Below are 12353 nucleotides of genomic sequence, written 5' to 3'. Positions count from 1 at the left end.
GGTAATAACGAACATTGTTACTGTCAGGTCAGAGAGCCACACTAGCATATAAAAAGGGCGGTAATAACGAACATTGTTACTGTCAGGTCAGAGAGCCACACTAAAATATATAAAGGGAGAAAAAACTGTCATTGTTGCTCAGGTCAGAGAGCAACTCTAAAACATAAAAACGGTCATAAGCGGTTCACAAGAACATACAAGCTATGTAAATAATCGATATTCTTATTTACGATATATGTATGACATATTAGGAAATGTACCACCCAGCAGTGTCAAGACCCTTGCACTGGCGTTAAAGGTTAAAGATTATACGGCACAACCAGTTTTTATAATTGCTAAAACATCATCACATATACATTTATTAGTATATCAAATGTTTGCATTAACTTCTTGATTGTTCCAGTTAAACATATTTATTTGCATAAATAATCCTGATATATTTTGAAAAAGGAATTTCTCCATTTTCTTTTTTAGTACTGATTTTTTATTTAGAAATCAACATTAAAATGAATATTTGATTTAACTCCACTGTTTTTATGTTTGGTGTTTGTATTTTGTTCAAATAAGGCATTCAGGTAAATTCATCACATACATGGGTTTGACTGTCCAGCTACATTGCAACATTGCATCCTGCTAACAATACTCTTCATTGTACCGTACACATGTACAAAACATCGATACCCTACATATGTAAAAACCATTGAAACCCTACATACATGTATGTACAAATCTTTGACACATATACATGTACAACAAATTGAAACCGTTCACAAACAATTCATACCCTACACGTGTACAACCCACTGTTACCCTTTAAATGTACAAACCTTCCTGTGCACAATACACTTCATTGATACCCTACACATGTACAAACCATTGATAACCAACACATGTACAAACCATTGATAACCAACACATGTACAACCATTAATACCCACACATGTACAACCATTGATACCCTACACATGCACAAACCATTGATCACCAACACATGTACAACCATTAATACCCACACATGTACAACCATTGATACCCTACACATGTACAAATCATTGATACACTACACATGTACAACCATTGATACCCTACACATGTACAACCATTGATACCCACATATATACAACGATTAAAACCCTTCACATGTACACACTCTTGATACTCTACACATGTAAAAACCATTGTTACCCTACACATATACAAACCATTGAAACCCTAAACGTGTACAAACCATTGATACCCTACATATGTACAAACATTGATACCCTACACATGTAAAATCATTGATACCCGAAACATGCACTAACCATTAATTACCTACACATGTAAAAATAATTGTTACTCTACACGTGTACAAACCATTGCTACCCTACACATGTATAAACCATTGAAACCCTACACATGTACAAACTTTTGATACTCTACACATTCACTAACTATTGATTACCTACACATGTACAAATCATTGTTACCTACACATGCACTAACCATTGATACTCTACACATGGACATACCATTGAAACCCTAAACATGTTTAAACCAGTGCTACCTTCAACATGTAAAATCCATTGTTACCATACACATATACAAACCATTGTTACCCTACACATATAAAAACCATTGATACCCTACACATGGACATACCATTGATTACCTACACTGTACAAAACAATGATATCTTACATATGTTATAACCATTGATACCCTACACATGTAAAAACATTGATACCCTACACATGTAAAAAAAACATTGATACCCTACACATGTACAACCATTGAAACCATACATATATACAAACCCTAAACGTTTACAAACCAGTGATACCTTACACAAGTAAAAACAATTGTTACCCTATACATATACAAACCATTAATACTCTACACGTGTACAAACCATTGATACCCTACAAATGAACAAAATATTGATACCCTATAATTCGCATCATATTAAGCATGCATTAAATTTTAACAAAAGCATTTATTTAATACAAACTTTTATCTCATACCCAATGTTAAATATGTCAATACTTTAAAGTAAAATGAAAGGGTATTTTACTTACTACAATCTCTCATTTCCGTATCTGAAACGATAAAGAATATTTTGCAATCCAACCTATTTCTCAAATTACCATTACTTGATGAGTTAAAACATATTTGATAATAAATAGTTACAGCGACAGTATTATCCAAAATAGGTACTCGATCCGAACAAACAAATGTGTGTTAGATGCATATTATTTAAGACAAAGAAGTAATAACGATATTGTAGAGAACCAAATATCTCAGCTTTTCAGGGCAATCTGCCTCACTTTCTTGAAGACAGAAACATAAACACTTATATATTACAACATATAACAGATGAATAGTCACTATGAAACAATACAACATAAAATACATAAACAAACAAAAAACCAGTGATCCCTTTTGAAATATGTTGCCGTTTAATCACATACCCCCTCTGTTAGGTTGTCACCGCAGGCTAATCATTGTACAAAATACATTGAACGCTAGAAGTATCGGTCATAATTTATGTATTTCTATGTTTGGTAATTCGGGATTATGTACAAAATAACACATTTGAGAAAGAGATTGAGGCTCATACTCTCTAAACCTAGAAAGGTGTATCAACACCTTGCCGAGTTTGAGATATCCTTGTTTTACCAAAGAGTGATATGATATGTTATTACCCCTTTGAGAAAAATCTAGGAATCTGATTGGTTAAAAACTACAGTGTACCAAACCGCATTCGTAAATCTCAAGGGGTATACGAAAATCTCAGGGGGTATACGGTCATGTCACGTGATTCTCAGCAGTAATACGGTGGAATCACGTGCTTTTACAAGGGGTATACGGGTCACGTGTCTTTGTATCTTGCGACCGGGCAATGGGAGACAACTCGCATTCGTCGTCTGCTTCCGGCGATGTTTACAAAATGACAAAACGTTTCGCTTCGCATACTGATGAGGAAATACTCGCCAAAAGGGCTAACTATGTGCCACAAAACACACAAAAGTCGAACAGACGAGCGGCAAACATGCTGAGGACGTATTTAAAAGAAAAGAATCAGGAAGAACAGTTCGAGGAATTTGATAAAACGAAACTAAATGAGGTAGATCTACTGTGCCATTTTTATCTTGACAACAGAAAAGTTGACGGGGAACTGTACAAAACCAATATAAAAGACTCAAAGGGGTAATAAATTCGTTACACGGATTTTTGGCAGGGTATACGGGATGGTATGACCCTACAGGATTTCGTATTTCCTTCGGCCTATCGGCCTCAGGAAATACGAAACCCTATAGGGTCATACCATCCCGTATACCCTGCCGAAAATCCGTGTAACTAATAATATCCCAGCCATAATAGCAGACCACATAACGTAAGCATTGTATATATAGGACAATACAAACAGACGAAAAAATATAATTATGTACTCCTTTGTGTGTGAAAAGAGAAACTTACCTTGGGGTACTGGCGGTTTACTTTGGAAGTTCACGACTATCTCCACTGATATGCTGCTAGTCCCTAACCTATTAGTAGCGGTACATATGTAAATTCCTCCATCTTGCGGCTGAATATTATGAATTGAGAAATTGTATGTCCTCCCAACGCTGGTGATGTTGTAAGCGGAACTGCGCACCATCGGCGTTGATTGGTTACCTTCATTTCTACATAGGAGGTTATCCACAAATGGTGTTGAAGTCACCCATACGGACATAGACGTGTTGTCCCCGACGTCATATCTACTTACACGTCCGCCAAACGGAGAGTACATTTCTGGCGGTACTGGAACATATATTAAGGTATCAGTCAAAAGTAAAAGTAATTATTCATTTTTTATCAATATTTACCACTTTGTCAAAGTATTTTTGAGAAATTTCTTCAACTTATAGTTATCTACAACCTTGATTCGGATTTTAAATCATTTATGACAAAGATGATGATTGAAAACTGCTTGCCTTTGTTCAATAAGATTCATCAGTTTGGAAAAACCTTTTTTTCATTACTTGTAAATGAAAAATACTGAAACATACTATTCATATTTTCTGCGTTTTCTGAGTCCAGATGACTTAGCAATTACGAATACAAATTTTAAAACATTTTGAGAAAGATTAGTGCATGGTTGTAATGTATATTTACGCACAAAATAGAGAATATTGACATGATCAAAAGGATACATAAAAACGTCACTTAGAGCTTATTATCGTTTTTTTGTGATTGTTCCTATTATTTGCAGCTTGAGTGTTACACAATACAAATGTATATCAAAATATCCCCTCTCTGTAAACATACTCACTGTCAACAGTCAAATGCAAGGTGCTTTCTCCTATGCCTTCGCTATTTTCTGCTTTACAGGTGTAGTATCCGCTATCACTGGCACTTGTGTTAGATATGGTGTGTGTCCTCACAAGGCCTGATGACACATCTGAAATAACCTTTGTTACTTTTCCTTGCATATCTTTAAAATGAAAACTTGATGTAATGGGCGTCGGATTCCCCGCAATACTGCATGTCAACTTGTATGGGTGTCCAGCATCAACGGTGTCGCACTCTGTTGCCATGGTAACGATAGGTTTTGCTGCAATACAAATAGATAACGGCGATGTAATTGGCCACATGTGTACATCTAGAATCTAAGATAATTACTCATTGATACTGGGTTAACAAAACTAGTCATGGAAACATAATTTAAATGGACTAATTTGCTGTTAAATAGCAACCTTCAGAACAGGTTTTATGGAAAATCTTCGAAAATTATTTGTAAAAATTTATTAAATGCAAAGAATGAACATGAATAAGTACATTAGTACATATTCTGTTCTGACAAGGACGACAAAGGACGACGCTTGTGATATGACCCACCAGTGATAAACAATGTGACATTCTCGACATTTGACAATCCAATTCGGTTGCTCACACACAGTTGATAGGTCCCTTGGTCTGACAGTTCAAGTTTACTGATGTTCAAATAGGGGTTTGGCATTGTTCCGACAAGGTATTTTTCTGGATTCGAAATTTCTGTTAAAGAACTAGCGATGACATAGGAGGCAGTTGTATCCAAGAACACCCAGAGAAACATTTTCAGCACAAAGTCACTGTATATTGTCGGCAGTAGAGTTAGATCATCCCCTTCCTTTTTCGTATGAGATGCTGGATATAAGAACACATCCGGTACAGCTAAAATTATATAAAATACTTTTATATTGAAATGTATCGCATTGTTTCTTTTCAAGAAAATGTCGTATTAGAAAACATTTGACATTTAAAGATAATATTCTTGATATCAACAACAACTTTTCAGATCTAATAGTATTAATAAAGCTTAAAATCCTCACTCCTTTCTTGTATAATTCAGCTCTAATCCAAGATTTTTAAACCATCAAAGTATTTCTTATATTTCTTAAAGTTCAAAATAGTCATTGCTGCATTGAAAGTTATTTACTACGGACCTCTAAAATGTATGAACTTTGCTGCAAATGACTGGTTGAATAGCGTTTCATAGCTTTACTGTGAAAAATAATGCAATATCTTTTACGGGGAAGATGATTCTGACGTCACCGTTGTACGTCTATTGGGACATCATTTTGAAAGACATACTTGAAATAACATCATGATAATTTTGGGATTTTTGTTTTTCATGTAAGGCTGCAGTTTATTGAAGAGCTTATGATGATAAGTAGGTAAAGTTATGATGAAGAAGATACAATATTAATTGACCATGTTTTGCATATGTAAGCAAATTTAAATGAAAAAAGGAATATGCATTCTAGTAATATGTGAGTTGATGATTAAAATGGTTATTGAAATAATAGTAAATATTGCAAAACAAAACATACAATGTATATAGGAAATAACCTTACTGTATTTCGAATGTTTTTGCGGTATACCATACCATGATAATACTGTCGCAAATTGAGTTTAACTGGTCACGCAGAGCAGAATCAGTAAAACGGATATTCCAAATTTTAAATCACAGTAAGATGATCCCTATCATAAATCATATAAGCCAAACATTACCAAAAGAAACGGCGATTTTTAAATATTTGTGAGTGTTTTCCTCGAATTCCAGGTCACTCTGCCATGGATCGGTGACGTCAGTTATATTCAAAGTGAGGCGAAATTTAAGGGTAACACTATTGTTCGTGACGTCATGAATAATCAAGTTCATGAGAAATTCGCGGATGGTTTGTCGTGGTTATACTGTCGCATTTTTATTTACCAATCAAATGTCGTGTTACAATGTATATCTCAAATGAATAAGAAGTTTGAATTCGTGTTTGGTACATTTAAAGTTTCGTGCCTTTTAGAGCCCACAACGGTCACCACGTGAAACTTCATTCAGCACCATTCTTGAAATTCTTGTCGACAAATAGCATGGATAGTTACAAAAATCTGTACCGTTTTTACGTGTGCAGGGTTTCTTGCAAAGATCGACTTCTTCGAAGGAAAACATTGAGGTCACCTGTCTATAGTTGCAAGTTGCGCTTGTTCCATCGCCTTTACATGGTACACACACATCAGTGCCGTTGTGTTCTGTACAGAATACTATGGTTCCTTAAAATAAGAGTATTTACATTTGTACGACATACTGTGAAATCAGATATTTTTGCTGGGATCCAATTTGGAGGTTTTCCGAAAAACTTCTACTTCGTGAGTATAAAAATTCGAGGATTACGAGAACCCGCTCGCGCTGGGAATTGCTCTATGCCACACTATTAACTACTTCGATTTCGTAGACCTATAGATTCGTTAATGATGATAACATGTTCCCACATAATCACAGAAACTAAAATAAACCCAACGAAAATGAGTGATTTCACAGTATTCAGAAAGAATTTAAAATGTGTGTGATATGGTCAAATTATCCTTTAAAGTATAATTATCACAGTATGGATTTTACTTAAATCTTCATAATTATTCAACTGTTCTTTACAGATATTATTTCATTATATGAACAACATTTTTTTCTGATTACAGTTCAGATGGAAACAAATTCAATTTATTCTAAGACTTCATCATAAGAAGTCTTTAAGTCGATACAAATAGTCCTTAACTGAGCAAACGAATAAGTAAGGCACCACGAATAAAAACATACAGACATAACCTTGTAAATAAAATGAAAAGAAACGAACTATACATTATTAGGTTGTACCTCCCTTGATAAAGATAACATTTCATTCAATATTTAACTATTTTATCAGTGAAATATGATAAATTATAAAAGTATCAATTTGATAGAAAAAAAGTTGGCAATGAAATTAATGTGCAATGTTTTGTTTTTTGCAACATTTTTTTGTTTTATCAGACATGAATAAATATTTATTGGCTATTAACTCAAATGCGTTGTCTGATATTTAAAACTAAATTATAAGGATAAACAATATTTATGTTTGGGATTATACGTTATATACTGTAAAAACGTTTTGCATTTTTGTGCATAATCCGCTTTGCAGATTTGTGGAAAGTGCACACATTTTTTTGGTACATTTGGATATACCGTATAACCCCAAATTTTATCCTGGTTATTCCTTATATATATCTACATTATATACCTCCATCACAAATTGTTGGATAGCAGCAAACTAATACGCCACCCTCAGGAAACTGCCCGCCAGTTACGTGATGGGGTACTGTTCCTTTTCCGACCTTGCCGTTACAGTCAAACCCAGAAAACTTCGGATGGACATCCTGCAACAAACGTGTATCGAGAACTTTACACTGATATATGCTATTGTTGTATATGACATCGCGTAGAAAAAAAATGATTCAAAGGGAAATCTTTCTAAAAAAAAATTCAAGCTATACCCAAACATATATGTAATGTAAAACCTGTTTACTTGACCACCTCTATTTAGAGACCAGTTGTGTTAAGATACTGTTTTTGTCATGTTCCTCGTTGAAGTGATTTCATAGTGAGGTGTACTTGAGTGTATGTAGAGACCGTCTATGTAAATAAGTTTTTAAGCTTCCCGATGGTGGTATTTTATACCGATTATGTAAACAGTCTCGTAAATCAACATTGCAAACCACAGCTATTACCAAATTGTATAGGTGCAGTGTGTGTCTAGTGCTTATCTTCAAGAGCCTGCCGTAAGATGTTTTAGTAACCAAGGATACCCTTAGCCTTGGTGACCATGTTTACCTTTTTAAGTAGTGGAACGTTCTATAATATAGAAACGTTACTTATTACTGGTACAGAATTAACCAGAAATTATATACGTTTTGACTTTTCGTACGTTTTCCTAGTTCTCCATCTTAAGTTTTCCTTTGTTCATGTTTTGCCTTTTCTTTTTTTTGAATATGGTATTGTTGACACTTGACTGTTTCTTACCGTCTATTTTCTCAGTCTATCAAGCTGTGTTAATATGTATTATACTTATGCACAACATTACCAATGCAAACGATAATATCATTTAATGAGAGGCAATGCAATTCCAAACTCACGTTCAATCTCAATATTCCTAAGACTTCTAACTAATATAGAACCTGTGGGTACACCTGGTATATGTTTCTGATAATTAATTTTTAAGATAGTGCCTGGAATATTTTGTTTGTTTGTACCCGTCATATATACAATTAAAGATAGCACCTGGGATATTTCTGGGGAGGGGGTAAACTTTACTATAGTTCATATATGGAAATCACATTTTGGACCCACATTTGTTTAATTTCCAAAACTTTAAAAACAAAAAGCAACTCTTTGTATGAATATATCAATAATAAGGTGACCGCTAAGGCCTATATGTGCCTCTTGTTGATGTATAATTATGAAATACCGTCTGGAATATTTTTTTCTATATATGTTTCCCCCTGTATGAAATTCTGAAATAAAATTCTGAAACAGCGCCTAAAATAGTTTTACCCATTATATATGTTTCTAAAAAGCAATTATAAAATAGAGTCTGGAATAGATATTCATTGAAAAAGGGATGTTTTGTATAATTTATGACAAATAATTATACCAGATAATACAAGGTGACTGGAAGGTATTAATTATCACCAAATTAATAATTCTATTTAAAACGATTGGTATATTTTACTCACACTATGACTTGTAGCACAGACCGACATATGCATTGATCCGAGGAAAAGTGACCATGTCATCCACTGTCGGAAAGGCGTCCAAGTAACAAACATCTTAGCAGTATCCAGCTCGATTACCTATAAGTATAGTAAAGTATAGTAAAGTATAGTAAAGTTCTCAAAGTTTCCTATGTTGAATATGTAAATAGTGATATGCTCATGATAAACATGTTGTATCAGATTTTGAAGCATAATTTGAATATGAAATACATAATCAAGTTGATATATATGTACAATATTAATATGGATCTTTTCTTTGGCTCTTGTAAACATTGTCAATAGTTTAACAATAATTTATTGATTTTAACAGATATTTTCCGTGCGATTTTTTAATGCATTCACAACCTTGTCTATAACATATCTATTGCAAATACAGTTTATTTCTTTGTTTAATGCCAAACTGCAAGTTTTACATTTTCCTTTCGTGTGTGTGTTCATTAGTTTGAATTTTGTTTTGCAAATGTTCATGTTGAATACTGTTTTTGAGGTCAAATGAAATACCTATTTGTGTATTAAAAGTTTATTCGATGTCTTACAGTTGTGTGACCGCACAACGCACCAAAAACAGCGTGCGCACACCGTGCATACATCGTTCACATACCGTCTGCACATCGTCCACACATGGTGCGCACAACTGTGCGATTTAACAATCGTTCGCCCCGCACAACTGTGCGATTGGATACAATTTGTAGATCAATATTACGGAATGAAAAAAATACGGAAAGCTCGTATGCAATAATGAAAACTGTATGTTTTACTGTAATTTCTCATCACAGTCATGAAGATTATGTACAGCTTTACAATGCGTGTAACACAGCATTTCAGTGACCGTTAGTTAAATTGGGTTGGCTACAGGTAAATAACAATTTGATGAATGACCGGAGTTTTACCTGGCCTGTACCTGACACATAGAGCTGATATGCGATACCGTACGTTTAGTATTTGTTATTTGCATTCGGTTTGCCTATAGCTCCCCTTCACCTGGGTTTTCACACCTCTGGCCCTACCGACGAAATACGCAAGCGCCCCGGGCGGGGGAAAACTACGGTCCTGGTTCATGTACAAAGTCGCTATGTTTACCTTATACGGGACAGTGTTGTTATTTCACATGTGTCGATTAAGGTCATTTAAAAAATACTGAAAACACAATTTCTAATTTTAAGACATTATAGACATATAGATAAGCTTATAGATGTAGGTAGAATATAAAAACATACGTAAAAATCAAGTATATTTGTTCAAACACGAAACTGTATATATTGTTAAGGCATTCCTCAATTTACATTAACCACGATTTTTATCGCACATCGTTCCTCCATCGTGCACACAAATGTGCGCAAGCAATGATCGTCCAACTTTTTATCGTTTGCACATCGTGCACACATCGTTCACACATCGTGCGCACACCGCACATCGTGTAACGTTGTGCAATCCCACAACTGTAAATTAAGACAGTTAAATACAGTTAAATCTAGTTTTATACATTACAGCCAGAAATGTAAGCTAACAATGAACATTATTTGTTTCCAATTACATAAGATATTATGAATATTCTAACAAATTTCAACATTAACAAAATGAGGATAAAATTAAGAGAAAATTGAAAGAGGAGTAGAGTTCATATTTTTCAAGAGCACCCACGTTCTACTACATTCAACTACGATCATCCTCCACTACGGTCAACTACGTGCGTGACCGTAAGATGTGACCGCGGCTTTTAAAATAATACAAAGGGACGAAGAGACAAAGATGTAAGGAACAAGTGCCTTTAGCTCTACAATACCATTAGCAGATTTCTTGTCAGCGTTGACAATGTCATACTTAGTATGGTAATATCGGTGCATGGAAATCTGTGGCCTATTCAGTAATGGTTAATTTTATCTCCATATCAGCATTGCCGTGATGGTGAAATACCAGGTTCTTCTTCCTACTGACGTTTTGTTTCGGTAAAGTCTAGCTCATTCGGTGTCAGATAACACCGAAGGTTCCAGGTGAGATTCGTACTGGTGGGATTGAAATTACCACTGTTACATATCTATTTTGAATTAGTACAATGCTTGCAGGAGGGATAAAAATACGACTGTGGACACGATCACGTAATTTTGTATTAGACGATGCAGAAATGTCGTGTAAATGTGTATCCATACGATGTTACATGTTCGTTTACCTGTGGTCACATGCAGGCTTGTGTACGCTGTAACATACCCTATACGCTACGTTCGAGATAAAATAATTTTTTGTTGAGATGACCCCTGTTTTTGCTTCTCTAGGTCTCGGTCTCTGCGCTCCATGCTAGGTTTACCCCAGCATGAGAAATGTCTATAGTATTGTCAGGCTGTAGACATATATAACTATTTTAGCCTGACGAGTCGCCGATCGTGAGTTCCACAACAGGTGAGTGTACGGGTAACTGCACTTGCATGTAGGTATTGTATGTATATATACGATATAGTAAAAATATCAAAATATAATGTGCAATACAAGGCAACAGAACATTCTTAACCTTTTTTAGTACAACTGTAATCTCCGATAATATCATCCCTTACACAAACCATTAAGAACAATGTCTAGTTAATACAGGTACTTTCATAATTAGTAATTCTAATAAATATTACAATATAGTCACACAAGAATCATAATAACTCACCATTCTACCTTAGATAACTCGGTTCATACATATCACTTGGTTACTAGTATCTATGTATCTGGTCTCGCTGCACCGTACCAATCCAGGTGTATTATGTCTGGTACAATATGTACACACATAGATAAGACACGATGTCACACTTGCACCCAGTGTACATTCGTCGAGGGGGTCTGCTAGGCAAAGTATTTATGATAAACAACATGTATTAATGTTTACATTGGCAACAATAAATACACACAATGGCATTCCCAGAGTGAATTTATTATATTATTCCACACCTTTTACAATGCAGCAACTAAATTATGTCATTCCACATAGACGTCGACATTTGTTTACCTGTGAGTCAATGGCAATAATAAGATACTGTTGTTCATAACAAGGGCCAAACAATAATAATATAAGTTATGAACCGTTTGACACTGTTTAGAGTACGCATATTGACGTTACCTTCGACACCGGCTTATTAAATAATTAACGCAGTTTTCTCATAATTGCATAAACTTTGTTAATATCTGTAACATTTAGAAACATGATTTAAATGATTAATAAATAGATAACGTATACTCACAGTGTACTGTAATCTTATATCCTAATTTGTATTTCACTAAGCTCACGTCTGTATCTC

At 34.6% G+C, this 12353-nt stretch overlaps 1 protein-coding gene across 1 annotated transcript in view; it reads right to left on the bottom strand.

The window, feature by feature from the left end:
* The window catches only part of LOC110464163 (leucine-rich repeats and immunoglobulin-like domains protein 1), a 48765-nt gene extending 36894 nt beyond the window's left edge, over positions 1 to 11871 (bottom strand). The window contains exons 1-4 of the mRNA XM_021519236.1: positions 11729 to 11871; positions 9043 to 9159; positions 7551 to 7686; positions 6397 to 6552 (exon numbers count right to left, since the gene is read on the bottom strand). Coding sequence (XP_021374911.1) covers positions 6397 to 6552; positions 7551 to 7686; positions 9043 to 9159; positions 11729 to 11731 — 412 coding nt within the window. The 5' untranslated portion in view covers positions 11732 to 11871. The remainder of the gene's footprint in view (positions 1 to 6396; positions 6553 to 7550; positions 7687 to 9042; positions 9160 to 11728) is intronic.
* Between the last annotated feature and the right edge of the window lie 482 nt (positions 11872 to 12353).

This window comes from Mizuhopecten yessoensis, unplaced genomic scaffold (genome assembly GCF_002113885.1).
Source record: "Mizuhopecten yessoensis strain PY_sf001 unplaced genomic scaffold, ASM211388v2 scaffold10969, whole genome shotgun sequence".
NCBI lineage: Eukaryota > Metazoa > Mollusca > Bivalvia > Pectinida > Pectinidae > Mizuhopecten > Mizuhopecten yessoensis.
Note: the sequence above shows the minus strand (reverse complement) of the source record. Positions and strands in the feature narration are given on the sequence as shown.